Raw genomic sequence first — 21,878 nt, forward strand, 5'->3', positions numbered from 1 at the left:
CAGCTGAGCAGAGGAACCATCAGTACTGACCACCGTCACCACTCCTCCAGCATCCAGCAGATTTGTGTTTTTTTGCTCTTTCTGTTTGATACGACATTTTCTTACCACTTTTTGATACCAATCCAAGTATCAAAGTTGATGAGCGTTGAGTGGTGGTCGAAGCGAAGCCTGTAACACGAAGGCTGAATCAGTTCACAGATTGACACCAGGGTGGGAAATCACCTCAACTGCTGGTATTCTCTGGCTCAGCTTATCTTGTTAAATATTCTTAGATAGTAAAATCGAGCCTCCTTGGGGATTTACTAGCCGGCGATGAGTTTCCTGCTCTGGTGCTCGACCAGCTTTCTGGTTTGGTCCCTCAACAGATCTGGTACCAAACCTGTGGTTTATGGACACTTGAATATTTTAATTTCCTGCAATGCAATAATTTATAAACACGAGCTAAGACGTAGAGATGCTGAAGTTCTCCAGTAAAAATCAAAGCCATGGCCAGGTCACACTGTCACTGTGACTCAAGGTGATGGAGAGTGTTTTGCAAATTCCACATTTGGTTCAATAAAATTTCTGCAGTTGATAAGTTTGTCCTGTGTGGCTGCTTTTACTTCTTCAGTTTGCAGAAGTGTTTTAGCTCAAGCTCTGCAAGTGTTTTATTGTGTTCCATACCTTTGGACTGGAACATTGCTGAGTGTGAAGAAAGAACATACAAACTAAATCATAAATTGTTAATTTTTAAACAGCTGGATTACATCTACACGATTTCTCTCAAACACTGCACAAAACTATACAACATCTATACACCATCATATTGATAGTTTAACTGTAGCACTACATTAATTTATTCCAATCAAGGCAATACAGAAACAAACATGAAACAATCATACACAGGTGTCTTTCTATTCGATCTTGTTTCCAGTCACATATGCGTTATTACGTTATTAGCAACGCTTCACTATTCAAATTCATCGACCACTATATACCAGAGGGATGTCCATATGATTCTCATTGTAACATCAAAAATGGAAATAGCCAATGAAAAAAATTATATATTTATATTTTGATGAGAAAGATTTATTTTGTCCTGTAAAATACATCAAATTACCTCCCAACATTGAATGCTGTTTTAATTTAGCAATAAAAATAAAATAAAAATGATAACAACCAATAGCAGCGACGAAGGACTTCAAATATTCATTTTAGATATCTAGGAATTTTCTTAAATTTACTCTGCCAGTGGAGGAAATTAGTTTTCGCGTTCGCGCTTTTTGTTCCTTCTCGGGATCCTTCTTTCTCCATGGTAACGCAGCCGCCGCCATAGCGCTATCTTCGGTTTGTTTTCAGCAGCAGCTTTACAAACGGATTTCTCCTCCGTTAAACCATGAAAGGTGTAAAATATGGTTCTCCTCCAGATGTTCCAGCTCAGACTGAGTCTCCGGAGAAACTCAGCGGCGCAGCGGTCAGTGACTGTTACCGCTGTTAGCTCAGTTAGCTCTATTAGTTCAGTTAGCGCTGTTAGCTCAGTTAGCTCTATTAGCTCTATTAGCGCTGTTAGCTCAGTTAGCTCTATTAGTTCAGTTAGCGCTGTTAGCTCAGTTAGCTTTATTAGCTCAGTTAGCGCTGTTAGCTCAGTTAGTTTGTAACTAACGGTCAACGGCTCCCAACGTAGCCGTCATCTGTTCCATAAAACTGCTCTTATTTTTTTCTTTATTTTTAAGTCACAGCATTGTTCTTTAACTATGAAGTGTTTGTAATAATTCAGATTCGATATTAGGTTTTTGTACGTTTGATAATACAGTTTTTTAACAGCTGCAACTTTGCTTTAAACTACAGAATAAAACATGTTCAGAAACAAAACAGTAATAGTAGTGATGTTTGACTGTTGGTGTCTCAGTCTTAGAATCAGTAATTTAGCGTCTTTAAATGGAGACAAATTCTGTTCATGAGTAACAAATTCAACATGGATGAGATCAGGATGAAAATAATGTGCAGCAATGATGAAGGTAAAGCCCAGTGAAGCCATTTTAATTCTTCAAAATACCAAAATTAAAACTCACACAGCCATGATACTTGGTGAGGACACAGAGAAAACAGTTTTCATCAGATCAAAATAATTGCAGGATCCAACAAAGGATACATTTATAATTATTGGTCCTTGAAAATTGAAATAAAGTGCTCAATTTTCAAACCAGGCTGGTAAAGTGTCCCCAGAAAGTTCCTGTAAGTGGATGGATCTGTATTTCGACTATAATGCAGACTTTTGTCGACATTTCACCAACTTTTGAGGCTCTAACATCAGTAGAGTCTGATGTGTGGCAAGTTTGACAAGACAAGGTTCTGTTTTTTTTATATTTTTATATTTAGACTTGAAATGATTCAAAAGTAGTCTGAAATGACTTGAAACCAGTTCCACATCAGTAAAAATAAATGAAAAAAAGTAAATAAAAAATTACCAAAAAAATGTTTTAAATGACTCAAAACTCATCCAGAATGACAGTCATGAATGATTATTAAACCTTAAGAATGGAAATGAAAGCAAATAATTAGCCAGCAGGATTTGACATGTGGAAAATACGACGAGTTCCTTTTTTTAAATTTAGATCTTTTGCCTAAATGTTGATGTGGACTCGGTAAAAATCTGGTGTTTCTATACTGTCGTTATTAATGTAAAAGATGCATTATATAGTTATTACCTCGATGCAGCACAACTGGTGTCTGTATAAGACGGAATAAATTCCACCAGATAAGTTTCTCTTAACTGTAAGCTACTCCACATGTTGAGGAATCTAAAATCTGAACAATATTTTGCGTTGTTTTAACATGTTTGTTCATACTTTGGATGTTTCCACTTTTGTTTTAAACTGTATAAACTTGTGTAAGTGAAGCCGAACATTTGTCTGCGAGGCCAAACGTGTAACTGCTTCTTTATATTGTCTCAAAACCCACAGAAGAAGATGATGAAAGTGTCATGAATCAGGTTTAAACTGTGTTTGTTCCTGTCAGGTTCTGTGACACTTAAAGGTTTATCTTCAGAAAGACACAATGGAGGTGAGGAGCCGTCATGGTATTAGTATTATATTTTCTGTCTCCTCGTGGGTCTGCTGATGGACGTTTCATGTTCTGATGGTTCTGTTCTGCAGGTTCTGTCCATCTGGCAGCTGTCCATCCCTCTACCTGCAGTTCTGATGATCACAGTCGGTCTGTACATGGTGGTTCTGGGGGTCGGACTGTGGATCCGTTACTGCCTCAAGGTTGGTTCACTTTCATTTATGTACTCCACAGCACGTGTCACCTGAATGCACTTCACTCAGTGAAGTAAAGATTTTACAAGATTTACAGAGAAGCCAACAAAACCAGTTTCCTTTTAGTTCCTTTTAGCAGCAACAGTGAGAAATAACAATGACTGGAGAATTTGACAGGTTGTGACTCTTTTTTCCAAACTATTTACTGTTTTTCCCAGTTATGTTACATTCTAAATAAGATTGAATTAAACTACAGAAAAAAATGTCTTTTTTATAAATTAAGAAAACACTCCAAAACTATAAAAACTGTCCACATTAAAAATCTGTATTTTGAACATTTGACCAAAAATAACACCACATATTTACTGTATTTAAATAAGCACAAAATACAGTTATTTTTCAGATATTCACAGTTATTTATACAAAAATTATGCTTATTATGCATTATAAAAATGTTGTTTTACAGATTTTCCTTGTTTTAGTATTTTACAGATGGTATCAAGTACAATCACAGAAAAAATATTAATTTACATTTTATTTGTGAAAATTAACCCACAACTGTAAATAATGTCCAGATCAAAAATCTGTCATTTTTGAAATCATAATTTGTTCTTTTACAACGTTTGACCGTAGAATTACCCTGTGGTGCTGTATTTAAATCAGCTAAAAGTGTAATTATTTTATAATTATTTGTTGATATTTTTACTTCACAATTTTTAAGCATTACAATATTTTACAATTTTTTACACTCCGGCTGCCAGATTTTAACCCTCTTGTTCTTTTTTTTGTTTTTTTTTTTATAGTTCAGTTTTCTCTTGAAATAACAGTCTGACAGTTGGAGTTAACAAGGAAAGTTTGTATTAAAAAAACACAATCAGAATCAGCTTTAATGGCCAAGTATGAACACAAAATACAAGGAATTTGGTTTCGGCTGTTGGTGTCACTCTGGGAATATGGAAGAGAATAATAAAAAATAAATAAACTATAGAAAGAGGAACAGGGAGAAAAAAATAGTAGTAATAAAGTGAAATATAACACAATATATACAGTAATTTACATCTAGAAAGGAATATATAAACACAGTAGTGCAAAAATGAAAAATTCATGTTTTTTTGGGTTTCTGTTTTCATCCGGCAGCACAGAAAAGTCTATTTGTTTCTCAGAAAACAACAACAGCAGCAAAAAGAAAAGCATGTTCCTCTCAAAAATATCAGTAATATCAGAGTGAATCTGATGTTTTTACTACGAACAGACGATGCTAAAAACACAATCTTCATCACTTCAGAGAAAATATATCAGCCAAAACAGAAATGAGCTGCAGATATATTTATTACTGCAGAAATCTGCTGCTAACTTCATGTTAGTATTTGGTTTCTTTAATTATTAGCTGACAGATCAAGTAATGTGAGTAAATACAAATAATTAATGCACTGAATGCTTTAACTTTGTTGGTTATTTTCTGAACCTTTAACAAGAAACAAACTCGGTTCATCAACGAGGAGAAAGAGATTCATAAAATGATCCACACTTTTCTTATCTGCTCAGTAGTTAACAAATAAATAACCAGAATCCTTTAAGTTTAATCTCTGCTCAGACTTCACCAGTTTGTGCTCAGAAGCCACATCTGTCAACACAAACTAAAGCAGCTGCTTCCTGTTTCTGCTTTCTCTTCTTACAGGACTGCTGCTCCTCGTATTGCACCGACTGCTGTCCCAGCGTCTCCGTTTGTGATCAGTGCTTCAGATTTGCTGCGATGTGCGACTGTAAGCTGCCGACCGTGGACTCCCTCCTGCCTTCGTGTTCTTCTCCTTCTGTAAGTGAACCTCAGACAGCTTTAGCACAAGCCGCTGACTCAATGCTGCAGACATGAAGGTTAAAATGTTGTGTTTTGTCTCAGTGTGATCGGTGGGACTGTGCCTGCACCTGTCAGCCTCCAGAGTGTGAATCCTGCAACTGTCTCTGCTTCGAGATCAGGATCAAGTAGAGGAGGATTTACCGCAAACGTGATTTTACATTCAGTCGAGTTTACAGAGACATGAAGGTCTGCATCAACGAGAGGAAACATCAGATCGCCTTTAAAGTGCCTTCAGTTCTGATGAGAATCTGTGTTTACACTCCAGGATTCAGGGTCTGCATGAGGATCCAGGAACTTTCTGCAGCTAAAACCTTCTGTGACTTTTTAACCTTCCTGTTGTCTTCATAAAACCATCTCCTATTACTTGGCTGTGATTGTGCTATTTATAAGAACATGTGGGTGTTTATTCAAGTCACAGTGTTGTTTTTTTTAAAATTATTTTTAACCCTCCTGCTGTCTTTATTTACAGGCACCAAAAAATATTGTTTCCTTGTCTGAAAAAAAATCCAAAAATTCAGCAAAAAAATTCCCCAAATTTCTGAAAATTTGCAAAACCTTGAAGAAGAAAATTACAATAATTCCTTAAAAATTTCCCTTAAAAGTTTTGAAAAAAAGTCCCCCAAATTTGACAAGAAAATTCTTCAAAAAATGAGTAAAAATCTTCCAAAAGAAATCCTGAAAAGATCTAAAGTGATTACATATATATCAGTAAAACTTCTAATGTTTTCTTTAAGAACATTCACAAATTTTTTTTATGAATGTTCTTAAACATTATTAACATTTCTTTTTTTTACCACCAAAAATCTTCTTTAAAGTTTGAAAATGCTTCACAGTGAAGCTTCTGATGTTCACATTTTCAACATTTTTGGGAATTTTTTAAACATTTTTTGGTGGAAAAAAAAATGTTAAAAAAATATTTCTTTAAGAACATTCACAAAAAAATCAACCAAAATCTAGCGAAATTCGCTGGATTTAGTTTTTTTTGTGAACATTCTTAAAGAAAATATTAGAAGTTTTACTGATATATATGTAATCATTTTAGATATTTTTAGGATTTTTTGGAAGATTTTTTCTCATTTTTTGAAAATATTTACAAGAATTTTCTTGTCAAATTTGTTTTTTTTTGTTTTTTTTTTTTTTTTAAATTAAACTTTTAAGGGAAACATTTCAGGAATTGTTGGAATTTTCTGAAGGTTTTGGCAATTTTCAGAAATTTGGGGATTTTTTTTGCTGAATTTTTGCATTTTTTCAGACAAGGATACAATATTTTTTGGTGCCCGTAAATGAGGACAACTGGAGGGTTAGAAGACAGCAAGCTCAGATCTGTTGGCACAGAATCAACATTTTCATCTCAGCTGCCACAGAAGCAGAAACAGTTCCTCCTTTACAAACAGAAAAGAAACAGGGACTATTTTCAGTGGCGGATTAATCCACGTTTGTGACAGCAGGATGGAATTAAATGTTTTTATGTGTTAAAGTGACTTACTGTGGAATCTGGTGTTGATATTCTGTAAATAAAAATCCAGAAGATCAACAGTTTATTCCTAAGTGTTCAGAAAAAAGGTAGCTTTGTGCTTTTATTTTATACAATCTGTTTTTTAAGGTTTTTATTAAATTCAAAAACACTTCAAATCTAGGAGTCTTTGTTTTCTTCTCCACTCTGTCCACAGACTGGGATCAATGGGATAAGATAAATAACAGTAGGGTTTTATCCCCAATAATTACACTTCTTTTTTTTCCCATTGGAAACAATTTGACTTGACAAAAAGCATCTTTCAGCAGCACAAAATTAATATTTCATATAATACTGTAGAGCCGTAATATTCAGTATAGTGAGATAAATTTGCATAATTACCCCTCGTGTCGTCCTGCGGGTCAAATTGACCCGTTTTAAAGTTTGAAAATGTGGAAAAAAATATATTTTCACAGTGAAACTTCTGATGTCCACATTTTCAACATTTTTGGGAAATTTTTGAACATTTTTTGGTGGAAAGAAAATGTTTCTTTAAGAACATTCTCATAAAAATCAACCAAAATCCAGCGAATTTCGTTGGATTTTGTTCTTTAAAAAAGTTGGAAGTTTTATTGATGTATATGTAATCACTTTAGATATTTTTTGGGGCTTTTTTTGGAAGATTTTTCTCATTTTTTGAAAATATTGACAGGAATTTTCTTGACAAATTAGTTTTTTTTTAAAATAAACTTTTAAGGGAAACTTTTAAGGAGTTATTGGAATTTTCAGAAATTTGGGGAATTTTTTGCTGAATTTTTGTATTTTTTCAGACAAGGAAACAATATTTTTTGGTGTCCATAAATAAAGACAACAGGAGGGTTACAGGTAACAGTGTAGGATCTCAATCTCTGGTAAAGTTCATTTTTTTACATTATTGTTGGGTCTGAACCTTAATAATCAATTTATTCAGGTAAATTAGCATTTTGGCTTTAATATTTCACTTTATTTTGTTACTTGTTATGTCAATCTTATTTCTTGGCTGCAAAGCAAAGTCTGTTCTTTAAATGTTGTAAGTATTAAGTCTATTTTGAAAAAAAACCCTGAAAGTTAGAAGTAAATGTTGGCATAATACAAATCATACAAAATAACTTTTTTTGTCAAATCACGCTGCATTTTGTTTTACATTGAGTTTCTGAATTAAACACAGTTAAAATTCCTACAGGATGTTTTTTTTCTTCCATGCCTTGAATCAAATTGATAAGTTTAATCAACTTTCGCGTCATATTCTTAACATGCTTCATCATACATAGGACCAAGTGACACATGAAGCTTTTGTCGGCTCAAAACTTCATCTTTGAATTCTCATGTTAATCTCCATAATTAATGATGCTGTAGTGTCTCAGCCTTAAAATGTATCATGGTCGGGTAAAGTAGAGTTTTGTACCCTAATTTGTAAATTTCTCAAATGAAATCACACCATAAATAAACACTGGTCGTCTTAACCCCAATATCTATGTTTGGACTCTCATATAATATATTATTATTATTATTATTATTATTATTATTATTATTATTATTATTATTATTATTATTAATAATAATAATAATAATAATAATAATAATAATAATAATAATAATAATAATAATAATAATAATAATAATAATAATAATAATAATAATAATAATAATAATAATAATAATAATAATAATAATAATTAACCTGCACTTCCAGACTCCACCAGCTGGAGTCGCTGAGTCTCCGCCTTCATGTTTTGCTTCCGGTCGCCAATAAACACCAGAGAAGAAGAAACCGCACTTCAGTCAGCTGATCCCTTCACATGACCGTCTTCTAGCTTCGCCTGTTTACCGGCGAAACTGCCGCAAACAATCCGGTTTTAGACGACGAAGCCGCGATGTTAGAGTCAGTTTAGGAACCGGACGGAGGAATTTACCGGACAAACTTCCCAGCGTTTATAAAAAACGGCTAATTATGCTAATAAACGGAGCGTGAATCCGCACAAAGGCTGGTTAGCTTCACTGATCGGTGAGTTCTGTTTGTCTCTGACTCTCTTTTTTTAAATTAATGTTCACTTCATTCACACGACAGAAAACTTCTGTTTCTGTCTACCAGCTGCTGTTTTTAGCATTTCGGCTTTCTGCGTTTCCATAAATAGACATTTACACAAACCCCCGTGTAAAAATCAGCCAATTTAAGGCTAACTTGCTTGTAGTCAGGTATGATGTGTGAAATAACAAACATTTATGTGTTTACAGAATCCACATGATCCATTTTATCATTCGGTTTGTAATAAACCAACCAAACAGCACTAATTTAATTTAAAGGAAATCTCGCTATAACTTGGAGCTTGACTGTAATTTCAAGGCTGATTATTCACCTAAACCCATTAAGATATTTGCCAGGAATAAGTTAAAACCTTACTGCTTTATATATAAAGTAATAAGGTTATATTTATCTCTAAATAAAATTTTTACTCTGTGAAATATTATAGTTTCAGTTAGCAATAGAACTGTAGCAATTATTGAATGAATCAGCAAATATTTAGATCAGAATCAGGAATACTTTATTGATCCCTGAGGGGAAATTGCTTCAAAATGATCAATTATTTGGTTTTAATAGTTTTTATAAATTAAAAACAGTCTAAATTCTGTGAAATGTGAATATTTTCTTGTTTATTTCCCTTTCTAGTTTCAGTAAACTGAATATCTTTGGACAAAACAACACATTTAAGGAAATTAAGCACTTCAACGTCAACATTTTTATAATTTTTGGACCATTTATAACCAAGTAACTAATCAATTATTTTAAAAAGTACCAACAGATTAATCAGAAATGAATGTTATTGTGAGTTGCAGCCCTAATTCTCAGCGTCTTCTGTCAAATCATGAGTTTGTGTGTGTTTTTGCTAAAACGGCAGATTTTTAAATGGAGTTTGGTTGAGCGACAGATTCAGATTTTACACCTCGTTTGTCTGAGTTTCTTTTTATGTCATTCAGGTTTCTTGGATTCTTCTGACGCAGATTTCCTCTGTTTCTATTCCTAGATGTGCTGCTCACTACAATAGAGCTTTTTTTTCTTTTTTCACTTCATTCACTTCCTCAAGGAATTTAAAATCCTCCACGATGAGTCCAGAAGGGAAGCGGCTGTCCAACATCATCATCCTCGGCTTCGGCTTCATGTTCATGTTCACGGCTTTCCAAACGTGCGGCAATATAGAGGTTGGTTTTCTGCCGCTTATTCCGGGTTAATTACTGATAACTTAAGATGACGTCGAGCGTAATTTGTGGTTTTTGTTCACAGCAAACCGTGATCAAGAGCTTCAACAGCAGCGAGTTCCACGGCAGCGGATACACGAGGTGACGAAGACTTTAGATCAGTCAGGAACGCAGAATTAAGTCTGACAGGAACTATTTTAGGGAACAAACGTTTCAGTCAGGAGGGATTTACACGAACCTCAACTCTCAAGTCAGCAGTTTATGGTGTTGTTTTAACTCATTGTGGCTCGTTTTGCTCTTCAACATAAATCAGTTCACAGCTGACGACAAACTAGTGTCTCCACATACTTCAGATGTTTGACATCCCCGATAAACGCTGACACAATTTGGTCTGCTTTGTGGTGTTTTGTGTGTCTTTGGGACAGTTTTGTGTCACTTTTGTCATATTTTTCTTATTTTATGTCTTGTTGTTGTTTTGTGCCTCATTTAAGTGTATTTTTTTGTTACCTTTTGGTTGTTTTGTGTCTCGTCTGCACAATTTTGTGTCATTTTTTCGGCCTTTTCCCCCGTTTTTGGTGTTTTGTGACACATTTTTGTTGTTTTGTGTGTTATTTTTCTTATTTTGTATCTCATTTTTGTTGTTTTCTTTTTAATTTTTTATTGCTTTGTGTGTCTTTGTGGTTGTTTTGTGCATCTTTGGGACAGTTTTGTGACACTCGTTTTCACAATTTTGTGTAATTTTTTAGATTTTTTCCCCCATTTTTGTTGTTTTGTGTGATGTTTTTCTCATTTTCTGTTCATGTTGTTGTCATTTTTTTCATTTTTTGTTGCTTTGTGTCTTTGTGGTTGTTTTGTGTCTAATTTAGTGTCTTTGTGGAACAGTTTTGTCTTTTTTTTGTTGTTATAAGCCTCTTCATAGTCATTTTGTCTCCACATCTTACAGATATGTTATATCATTTGTCTCCTTTGTGATTGATTTGTGTCTTGTTTTGGGCATTTTGTGTCTCTTCACTTCACTTTTGGCATTTTTTTCCCCTAATTTTTCTTATTTTGTGACATAGTTTTGTTGTTTTGTGTCTTGTTTTTCTCATTTTTGTGTTTTTGTGTCTCAATTTATTGTTTCGTGACTCTTTGCCGTTGTTTTGTGTGTCGTTTAGTGTCTTTTTGGGACGATTTTATCTCCTTTGTGTTGTTTCAAGCCTCTTTGTGATAATTTTTTCTCCACATTCTACAGATATTTAACTACTTCCAGGTTTACAGCCTCTACAACTTTTTTCTTGATGACTTTTGTCGTCTCAGTTGTGTCTGTTGTGTCCTGTTTTTGTTGTTTTGCCTATTTTTTTTGCATTATTTTGTATTGTTTTTATCTTTTTTATTTATCTGTCACACTTTTGCTTCTTGTGGTCATTTTGTGTCTCATTTTTGTTGTTTTTTGTCTTTATGTGTTCATTTTATCTCCACATACTTTAGATATTGAACTATCAGTCGTAGCTTCATATAAACGCAAAAAAATCTCAGAATTTTTTGTTTTTTTTATAGAATTAAGCTAGATCCAACGGCTTATTTTTGGTCATTTTTGAAGTCTTTGATTAAAAATCACGACTCCGAGCTTAGATTTGGTTAATTTTCCTGCGTTCATCGACCATCAGATGGCAGAAAATCCAGCATTTCTTTTTGTTTTTACCATTTATGGCTGTTAAATTATTATTTTTCTAAAGAAACGCACCTTTCAGGAGTCTGAACGTTGTCTTCCTGCAGCATGTCCATCATCTATGGAGTTTTCTCAGCGTCTAACCTGATCGCCCCCTCGGTGGTGACGGTCATCGGGCCTCAGCTCTCCATGTTCTTCAGTGGACTCCTGTACAGGTGAGTCCTCACCTGCCGACGCCGTTGAACCTTGATGATGCTGGATCAGAGCCCTGATGTTTGTCTTCATTGTTTTCCTCAGCGGCTACATCGCCATGTTCATCCATCCGTACACCTGGAGCTTCTACACGGCGTCGGTGCTGGTCGGGATCGGAGCTGCAGGTACGTTTTACCTGCTTCTTACACCGTGAAGCTTGTTTTAGACATTCTGAGTGCCTCTGTGGTCATTTTCCATGACATTTTGGATATTTTGTGCTTGATTTTGTTATTTATTTTGAACGTTTTGAGTGTGTTTTTCATCGTTGTGCGTGTTTTTTCTCCAGTTCTGTGGACGGCTCAGGGAAACGTTCTCGCCATCAACTCCACTGACAGCACCATAGGAAGGAACAGCGGCATCTTCTGGGCTCTGCTGCAGTTCAGGTGAACCTTTTTATCCAGGAAGTTATTTCTAGGTCTTTTTAGTCATTGTGCCAGTAGTTTTATACATTTGTAGCATCTTTTTTTTCCCACCTTTTCTAATTTTGCACGTTTTCAGTGTATTTGGTCATTTCATCATCGCCTTGAGGCTTTTTTAAGATCATTCTGTTCGTTGTGTTTTGTTTCGGACTTTTTGAGCATTTTTTGGTGTCTGTGTTGTGTCTAATTTTGAACCTTTTGGGTGTTTTTTTCTTCATTGTGCATCTCCTTTTGGACATTTTGCATTTCTTTTTGGTCCTTTTATGTCTTATGTTGAATATTTTGAATTTCTTTTTCATCATTGTATGCTGTATTTTGGATATTTTCAATGTTGTTTTGGTCATTTTCATCACCTTTCAGTCATTTTTAATGTCATTTTGGTGGTTTAAGTGTCTTATTTGTACTAGTTTTTAGTCATTTCGTGTCTGATTTCAGACATTTTCTACATCTATTTGGTCAATTTATCAACTTATGGTTGCTTTTGTTTCATTTCAGTCATTTTGTAAGTGTCTTTCATTATCTTGTTTTCAACGTTTTCAGTGTCTTTTTGCTCATTTTGTCCACTTTTAGACATTTGTAATGTCTTTTTTCGCAAATGCGCAGTTTCCTTTTGGTCTTTTTATGTCTTCCTTTGGGCATTTTCAGTGTCTTTGTTGTTCATCTTCCTCACTTTGTGGTTGTTTTTAATATTTTTACTTCATATTTGGGACATTTTGGCAAACAGAGGATGAGTTATTCTGACATTTGTATACATTTCTTAGATATATTGCTTATAATGAAACTTATCCTCATGTACGCTGTGATAAAATGATAGTCGTTTGTTCCTGTTTTTCTATATATTTAGACGTATGTGAACTTGTTTGTTTCTAAATGTCAGTTTTTCATCTTCTCTGCAGCTTATTCTTTGGAAACCTGTACATTTACTGCGCCTGGCACGGACACGTTCATATAACAGGTAAAATCCAGCCGTGTTTCCTGAAATCTCTGCCTCATGAGTTCAAAGTTATTCATAGTTTGGTTCTGACTCATGTTCGTCTCAGATAAAGACCGTCAGACGGTGTTCATCTCGCTCACCATCATCAGTCTGGTCGGCTGCTTCCTCTTCTTCCTCATCAGGAAACCCGACCCAGAATCTTCTCCTGTCAACTCGGAGGTCACCGAGTCGCTGCTGGAGCCCGAATCCATCGAGAGCTCCACATCCAGGTGAGTTTTCCAGGTGTGCCTGGGCCTCTCCTCATCTGGATCATAAAACTCTATGAAATAACGATATGGAGGCACATTTTGAACTTAACCCTTTGAACTCCAAACAGTCTCTGGTTGTGTTTGTTTTTTTTTTTCTCCTCGCTGTTGGCTCCGTTTTCTTCACTATGTGACAATTTTACCTCACTGTGAGTTTTTTTTTTGGTTTAAAACTGAATTCAACTATTGCTTTAGATTCAGCTTTAGACTGGTTCTAGACTTGGTTTTAGACTTGGTTTTAGACTTGTGTTAGACTTGGTTTTGAACTGATTTTAGGCTTGCTTTTGGACTGGCTTTAGACTTGATTTTGAACTGGTTTTACACTTGGTTTTGGACTGGTTTTAGACTTGGTTTTGGACTGGTTTTAGACTGGCGTTAGACTTGGTTTTGGAGTAGTTTTATACTTGGTTTTGGACTGGTTTTACACTTGGTTTTAGAATGGTTTCAGACTTGGTTTTGGACTGGTTTTAAATTTGGTGTTCTACTGGTTTATTGTTGATTTGAACATTGTTTTAACAGTTAGCATGCATTTTAAACTTTGGGTTTCAGAGGATTCATCTGTAATGAAGTAAACGTTAGCTGCAGCTCTGATGTTTTCAGCTCAGATGTGTGAAGTTAAAGGAGCGTTCTGGTTTATTTCAGGCTAACTTTACCTTTAGGACAACATGGTGTAGATCAGAGCTAAATGTGTTGAATCCCAGCATCCTGAATGAATTATTTTAAACATTTGCTTTCCGTCTAAGCAGTGAAATTAGACTTCTGGAAACGAGCCGTTTTCTGTCCTTTAACATTTGGTTTGTGTTGAGCTGCTGGATCCCTGATGTGTCGTCTGGTTATTAATATCTGTTGTCAGGACGTCTGTCGGCGCCTCTCCAGCCTCCTGACGGCTTTTAAAACAGATGATCTCCGTATATTGCAGAAATGTATCTTTTTAGAGGATGGATGGGCGTCGCAGCAGACAGGCGACCTTTTACTGTAAATGCTATCCTTTGTTGTGTTTCCTACATTTCTCTTTGAAACTGCTGTGATACGGTCGTCGTGGCAACCAGAGCAGTTTAGGGATGAGGGTAAAGAGAAGACGAATGATCCTGTAAAAGGTCGAAGGACACAAAGATTCAGCTTCATATCGGAGACATAAACTGCATTTGTAGATGTTTATTGATGCTTTACGTCTGTTGACAGTTCGACTCCGCCGGGACTCTGCTCTCAGGCTCTGGACGCCTTCAGTGAGTTTAGCAGAACAGCGTTTATTTCATGGCTGGAGCTGAGTCATCTTGTGTGTTAACATCTGCTCTCATGTTTTTCAGTTAAAGCCTGTAAAATGTTCGTCTCCAAGGAAATGCTGCTGCTGAGCGTCTCCATCGGATACACCGGTGAGTTCAACACCAACCTGCAGCTCCACACAACAATAAAACAATAAAAACTACAACTTCCTGTTCAGCATCAACTGTAGTTGTAGACTTCCTGGAAAAATGCAGCAAAATGATGGAGGAAGACAGAAATAAGCATCTATTATGTAAATATATTGAAATTATTCACCAAAAAAACTAACTCTAAACTGAATAACGAGGAAGAAACAATATATCAGCATTGAGAGAAATTATATAAAAGGTTTTATTGTTGGTAAAGTGGATGAAACGTCTCTAAATACCTACAGATGTATGTTTTGAACTGGTTTAACGCTGCTTTCCAACGTTGTTTTGGGTTTAGTTTTGGACATTATTTTAACCGGTTTCAAACATGGGTTTGGACCTAGCTTTGTAAAAGTTAAATTTTTGGGATTTTTGGATTGCTGTCAAAGTTTCGTTCGGACCAGTACAAAGAACAAGTTTTGGACTGGTTTAAACTTGTTCTTTGTACTGGTCCGAACGAGTTTAACACTGGTTTGGACCTTCTTGGGTCAAACTTGGGTTGGACTTGATTCAAACTTGCTTTTGAAATAGTTTTGGATTTACCTGTTTTAAACTTGATTTCAGACTGGTTGAAACTTACTCTTTGGACTGGTCTTAAACGCGGTTTTGGACTGATCCCAGACTTTATTTGTAACTGGTTAGCACTGGTTTCCAACACTTTTTTGGACATTTTTTGAACTGGTTTCAGATTTGAAGTTGGTCTGGCTTTAACCCTTTGATGCACAGCGTGGGTCAGGAGATACCAATTTTCCAGTGGTTTTGGGTCACTTGTGACCCACATTGTGCATCAAAGGGTTAAACCTGTTTTAAACTTGCTTTTGGCCTGGTTTCAAAGACGGGTTTGAACTGGTTATAGACTTGAATTGAACCTAGGTTTGGAATGGTTCCAACATGATTCTTGGAATGTCTTCAAACTTGTATCTGGACTAGTTTTGGAACAAGTTTTGGATTGCTTCAAACTTTCTTTTTGGACTGGTTTGAAACATTGATTTGGACTGGTTTTAGACTTGTTTACAAACTTGGTTTTTGATCTAATCCTGGATTGCTTTGAAACTTGATTTTTAAATTGGTTCAGACTTGGTTTTGGAACTCGTTTTGGACTGTTTCAGCTTTGGTTTTAGACTGATTTCAGTCTTTCTTTTTGACCTGGTTTTGATTGGTTTTGAACCAGATTTTTTTGACTGGTGTTGACCTGGTTTTGTAGCGTCTTGATGAACTCTCCAGTTGTTCTATGTATTCAGTCTGAGTCTCTTGAACTCTGGATTTAATCTGTCTCCTTGTTCTTCTTGTGGTTCTTTATTCCAACCTGCTACAGGATGAATTGAGGACGTTCAGGTGCTGATAGATGAGAACGTAAAGATCTGAAGGGTTTAACTTTTTTACAGCCTCTAAATGAAGCTAAAACAGAGAATATAACTGAATCTACAGGTTTGGAGTTGACCTTCTACAGCGGTGTCTACGGGACGTGTATCGGAGCCATGACCCGCTTCGGTCAGGACGCTAAGAGTCTGATCGGGATCTCTGGGATCTCTATCGGAATTGGAGAAATCTTAGGTGAGTTCATTTATTGAAGCTGCAGGAATAAGAAGTAATCGTCCAGGTGTTTATTGCGGCTGTGCCCTGTGTGTCCAGGAGGGGGCGTCTTCGGGCTGCTCAACAAGAACAATCGCTTCGGCAGGAACCCGGTGGTTCTGCTGGGACTCATCACTCACTACGTCGCCTTCTACCTGATCTTCCTGAACATCGCCAGCGACGCTCCTATAGCTCCCGAAGCAGGAACCGACCTGGAGTCGTACATCAGCCCCAGGTGAGAAACTCACCCGGACTGTGTTTAGTTTTAGATTTATTTATAAACTAACAGGATTCAAAAAGAAAACTTTTCTGGTTTTTAGTGTGCAGGAAATTTGAGAGGTTGAGAAAATCGAAGGAAGGTTTGAGAAGTTAAAGGAGAAAAAGGACAAAAAATAAACAACTAGTGTGTAAAAAGGTGTTCTATAGATAAGAAACCCGAACAAATAATAGAAAACGACAATTGAACAATTAAGAGAATTTTTTTAAAAATAAATGTTAACCAGATAAAAGACAAAAATCTAAAAATAAAAAATGTAATTATTAAAAATGAAAAAAATACAAATTTAAATGAAAAGATTTTAAACAAATGAAGAGTAGATTATTGAACAAATTCCAAAAATAAGTTACGAATTATTTGACAAATTTAATTAAAAGTTGAAATTGTCAAACAAATAAACTGTTAAAGAAAAAAAGCAAAATTATTTAAAAATGACAATAGAGAAGATAAACTATTCAACCACCAAAAATTACTAATTAAACATATTTTTTTACAAAATAAATTAAAAAAACAAGTAAAGAGTAAAAACAAGTAAAATTAAAAATTATTATCAATTAGATAAATTTCATAAAAAACATTAAACAATAAAAAATGCAGACAAATCAAACCATTATGCAAAGAAAAATTAAATCTATAGAGTACAAAATTATTAAACATTCAAAGAGGGAAAATAGTAAAGAAAACATATGAAGCAAATAAAAGAACAATTATTACACTATTAAATGTGTAAAAAATACAACATTTCAGTATCTGTGTTTTTTTTATAGTAGAATATTTATATATGTGTGTGTGTTTGTGTGTATGTGTGTGTATATATACATATAAATGCATAAAAAAATGTCACATTTCAAATTTTTAAATAGTACTAATAATACAAAACAGTATTATTCTTAACCTTTATTTAACCAGGTAGGTTCGTAGGTAGCTGAAAACCAGTCATCACTTACAATGACAACCTGGCCAAGAGGCAGCAATAAACAGTAGATACAAGACAGTGAGGACATAAAGAGAAAGGACAATAAAGCAGATAATGCAATCATAAACAGTGACACATAATAAGAGATAAATGGCTAAAAGCTTGCGCAATGGTCTCGTACTGTTGGTTGAACCGCGCTTTTAAATGAAGAGAGAGGAATGAGTAACTTATTTCAGTCAGGTCATGATTGTTTTTTTTTTTTACTGTAATTAAGTCAAATCATCCTTTTTTCTGTCACTAATTTGCTCCAGGAGACTTTAACTAACCTGTAACTTCTAATTTATGTCTTTTATTCTTCCTTAAAACACTTAAAGTTGTGTTGTTCCTCTGTGACTATCAGCTTGTCCATGTTAGATTTAGATCCAGCCACTGGTGCCTAAATAAAGTCTTTTCCTGCTGCAGCGTCGGCGTTGCGTTGCTCTGCAGCTTCCTGCTCGGTTTGGGTGACAGCTGCTTCAACACTCAGCTGCTCAGCATCATCGGCTTCCTGTTCAGAGACAACAGCGCTCCAGCATTCGCCGTCTTCAAGTTCATCCAGGTGACTTCCACATCCACACACCTGATTCTAGAATCACTTCACCTGTTTAAACTTGCTTTTGTTCTGGTTTCAAAGACGAGTTTGAAGCGATTCTAGATCTGGATTGAACCTCGGTTTGCAATGGTTCCAACTTGATTTTTGGAATGAATTCAAACTTGTCTGGACCAGTTTTGGAACAAGTTTTGGATTGGTTCAAACTTGCTTTTTGGACTGATCTGAAACATTGGTTTGGACTGGTTTTAGAGTTGTTTACAAACTTGGTTTTTGATCTAATTCTGGACTGGTTTGAAATTGGATTTTTAACCCTTTAAATCCCACAGAAGAGGCGCTGCTTGCATTTTACGAGCGCTCTTTAAATTACCGTAACTCCTCAACCATTTGCGCTAGAGAGAAAATTCAAATGGTTCCTGAAAGAAGAGAAGATGCACTTCACAGGGTATTACGGTACGTCAAAGGAACCACGTGCAACGACGTCCATCACAAAATCCCACGGGAGCGACGCCGCTCCCATTTTACAAGTACTATAAAATTAAAATTTTTGTAAATATTTATTATAGTTCATATTTCACATTGTTTTGTCTAATATTTTGTTCATGTTCAACTCCAGCTCCTAATTTAGTAAAATCTTGAAAAATCCAAGTCAGTTTTTTTGTTTTTGTCCACTTTAAACTGTTGTTGCATCGTCTAAACGCATAGTTTATGTCAAATATTGTCAGATTTTGAAAGCTTAGGTTGTTCTGAAAAAAAGGGGTAAAAGCAATCACTCATAGTATGACTTCTGACTCTTTTACAGCCCAAATAAAAAACCCAGGCGGCCTGTATGACCCTTGGGTGTTAAAGGGTTAAATTGGTTCAAACTTGGTTTTGGAACTAGTTTTGGACTGTTTCAGATTTGGTTTTAGATTCAGGAGCAAAGGTTTCCCTCCTGGTTTTTGACTGGTGTCAGAATACGGCCTCGTTAACGTGTCGTTTCCTTCCAGTCCATCATGGCGGCGCTGGCCTTCTACTACAGTAACTACCTGCTGCTCCACTGGCAGCTGCTCATCCTCGTCATCGCCGGCTTCCTCGGCACCGTCACCTTCTTCGTGGCCGAAGGCGTCGCTCAGTCCAGCCGCCGGGAGTCCGACTACGACAGCATCTGAGGGAATCTGAGCATCTGAGGTGTTTGGGTCTCCACGGCTGGATTAGAACTCCTTCACAGAGACGTTTGTCGGACCGACGCTGTGGTACGTTTGGTTTTCACCGAGCCAGATAGAGTCTGAGAGGCGGAGTGTGCACGCCAGATATACCTCAGTTAGCTTCATTCCAAACTCCTTTTCTTTACTTTGTGCACACAGTCTGAACAAATTCTACTCAGCGGGATGGTGGAGGGAATTAAAAAGCACTTTGGGTTGATGTTAGTCCAGGACGGAGGGAGGACACACTGACTTATCGATCAGCCGCTGGTTTTAATGCTCACTTTAAACAGACGTCTGCTGATATTCACTTTATTTGATCTTGACAGCAAATCCCATAAAGAGACTTGTCAGAAACAGCTTATTTCTTTGTGCCAAAATCAGTTAAATACACCTTCCCCTTCTGCAAATGTGGATGAATCCACCATTGAAAATAGTCCCAGACACAGCATTTATCATAGATGTTGGTCTTTTTATGGAGTTGCTGCCAAGAACAATAAAGAATATCTTCAACTCGTGCACAGATTACAATGAAACGCTGACAAAAGCATCACTCTCAAATTCCTTCATCTATTCACTGCACTTCACCGCTTTACTCCTCAGCTCCAGTTAAAGCTCGTCACAGCCGCAAAATTCACTTTTCACCACAGATTTACTGCAACTGGGAACAGAATGTTAGTTTAAAGGGAAACATAATCAAGAAACTGGGTTCTTTCTGTTCATTTCTGTTCCATGTGAGGGTTCTGTGTTGCTGTTCAGCTTATATTCAGGGGAAATGTCGGGCTGTAATCGGATCATTTGACTGCTGGACAACAACAGACTGTTCGTGCCTCCATGAAGGAAAGATAAAATCTTTTTCTTTGCTGCTTTTTCTCATCACCTGATGTTCAAACGGTGAATGTTTGACAGGAAAGAGACACAACAAGACGGCAAATCAGGAGGAATTTACTTTTTATTCCAGATTTTTGGATTGAATCTAACTTGTAGCTTAAAAGGACACTGCAGTGATGTAACGACGCTGAAGTTTGTTGACTCGCCACAGTTATATTTACCAAAGAAGCAGGAAGAGATCCAAAAATGTCAGTTACTACAAGTCCCATAATGCACCTTGATATCATCTTATTTAACCCTCAAAATCCCAAAACCCACCAGCTGGTTTAAAGGACAGGATTTCTTCAAAAAAATCATCTAAATTATGCTGATTTATCAGCCAGAAATGTAAAAATAGAAAGAAATGTGACATTTTCAACTTTCCGATGGTCCTTGAACTCATCATCTGTTAAGTTGGAGCTTCAAAGCTTAATATTTCATCAAAAGAATGTTTCATTCTTCATGTTACATTTAAAAATCTGCCAAAAGTAGATTCTTTAGAAAACAAAGAATTTGCCAAACTTACATAATTTATCAGCCAGAAAATAATATTGATGATATTTTTTACTTTACTTTTTTTTACTTACTTTTTTCTTCATGCCGTTTAAATATTTGCTGCTGTTTGTTCTAACCAGACTCTATTAAAAAGAAAACAACAAAAAGAAATGAATTTCTTGACACAACCGTGAAGTCATCAATACTCGGCTGAGACCAACAGACGCATGACAGAAATTCAGAGTTTTCAGCTGAACTGCAGGCTGTGTTTTTTTTTTTTTTTTAAATGCCAAACTTAGACAGAAAAAATGGCTGGATTTCCACCTTTCTAACGGTCCTTGAATTAATCCTTTGTGACGTAGGGTTCAGTTGGGAAAATTTACTACATCTAAGTCCAAAAATGAGCATTTTGTGCTAATAATATTCAGTAAAAAACTAAAAATCTGCTGTTTTCGGTACAACAGAAAACCATGTGTGAGGATGCTAACAATAACACAAGAAGTCTGCTGGATGTAAAACATGTTCAAAGTGACGCCGAGAACCTTTCAACATGTGAAAACCTGAGCCTTAAATGACATTATGCTGAATATTAACGGTTAATACAGAAAACAATGAATTCAGGTCAGCTGAGTGTCCCTTTAAGTCTGTTTCCAATAAAAATGATGCAGAATAGTAATAAAATCTGAGCAACTAAATCAGAATCACACAAAAATATCTGATAGAACCGGTTTAAATTTAAAGTGCCCTTATTCACAACAGTAGAACTAAAGTAACACTGCCGCAGAGCAACACTTCCATCCTCTGGAACTCTTTTATTGTCAGCTTCTCCGTCTTCTTGTGTGTTTTTCCTTCACTTTTCTGTCATTTCAAACGGATCTGATGCCAAACGGTGCTGAATTCAGGCCTTAAAACGTCGTCGTGGAAACAGAGTGATGTCAGGGGCGCTGTACTCGTTTTCTTTTTGTGTCATTTCCTGAATCGCGGCACGTTGTTCCAGTTAATTTATTGCCAGATTACATGGAGGGCTTGTTTCATGTTGCGACTGCAATCAAGGATATAAAGGGAAACGCATGATTCTGATATATGAGGTGATTTTATACTTGAATGTAGTCATTAAGAGGCACCCAGACTGTGGCTTGCTTGTTTTTATTATCAATAAAATGTTATTTTGAACATTAGTTGTGTGTTTTACCTGCTTAAACTAAAGAGATGTGTGATGTTTAA

The 21,878-nt window shown here is 35.9% G+C and overlaps 2 protein-coding genes across 2 annotated transcripts; both read left to right on the plus strand.

Annotated features, from left to right (window-relative positions):
* Positions 1-1,286: 1,286 nt before the first annotated feature.
* Positions 1,287-8,052, plus strand: si:ch211-198p11.6 (uncharacterized). Its single transcript, XM_023264221.3, has 5 exons — positions 1,287-1,453; positions 2,998-3,042; positions 3,135-3,245; positions 4,915-5,049; positions 5,134-8,052. The coding sequence occupies exons 2-5, from the start codon at positions 3,037-3,039 to the stop codon at positions 5,218-5,220; spliced, it is 339 nt and encodes a 112-aa protein (XP_023119989.1). The 5' UTR covers positions 1,287-1,453; positions 2,998-3,036; the 3' UTR covers positions 5,221-8,052.
* A 310-nt stretch (positions 8,053-8,362) lies between these two features.
* On the plus strand, positions 8,363-21,832 carry mfsd11 (major facilitator superfamily domain containing 11). The gene is made up of 14 exons (XM_023264219.3): positions 8,363-8,588; positions 9,607-9,781; positions 9,864-9,919; positions 11,537-11,644; positions 11,727-11,806; positions 11,968-12,064; positions 12,997-13,055; positions 13,141-13,303; positions 14,522-14,565; positions 14,647-14,712; positions 16,180-16,305; positions 16,384-16,558; positions 17,979-18,114; positions 19,095-21,832. The coding sequence occupies exons 2-14, from the start codon at positions 9,686-9,688 to the stop codon at positions 19,254-19,256; spliced, it is 1,368 nt and encodes a 455-aa protein (XP_023119987.2). The 5' UTR covers positions 8,363-8,588; positions 9,607-9,685; the 3' UTR covers positions 19,257-21,832.
* Positions 21,833-21,878: the final 46 nt, after the last annotated feature.

The sequence above is a fragment of the Amphiprion ocellaris genome, chromosome 19, assembly GCF_022539595.1.
Source record: "Amphiprion ocellaris isolate individual 3 ecotype Okinawa chromosome 19, ASM2253959v1, whole genome shotgun sequence".
In the NCBI taxonomy this organism is placed as follows: domain Eukaryota; kingdom Metazoa; phylum Chordata; class Actinopteri; family Pomacentridae; genus Amphiprion; species Amphiprion ocellaris.

Coding starts and splice junctions, on each gene's coding strand:
- si:ch211-198p11.6 (XM_023264221.3), top strand. Junction 3,246..4,914: donor GGATCCGTTACTGCCTCAAG/GTTGGTTCACTT, acceptor CTCTTCTTACAG/GACTGCTGCTCCTCGTATTG. Junction 5,050..5,133: donor CTTCGTGTTCTTCTCCTTCT/GTAAGTGAACCT, acceptor GTTTTGTCTCAG/TGTGATCGGTGGGACTGTGC.
- mfsd11 (XM_023264219.3), top strand. CDS start 9,686: ATGAGTCCAGAAGGGAAGCGGCTGTCCAACATCATCATCCTCGGCTTC. Junction 12,065..12,996: donor TGGGCTCTGCTGCAGTTCAG/GTGAACCTTTTT, acceptor TCTTCTCTGCAG/CTTATTCTTTGGAAACCTGT. Junction 14,566..14,646: donor TCAGGCTCTGGACGCCTTCA/GTGAGTTTAGCA, acceptor CATGTTTTTCAG/TTAAAGCCTGTAAAATGTTC.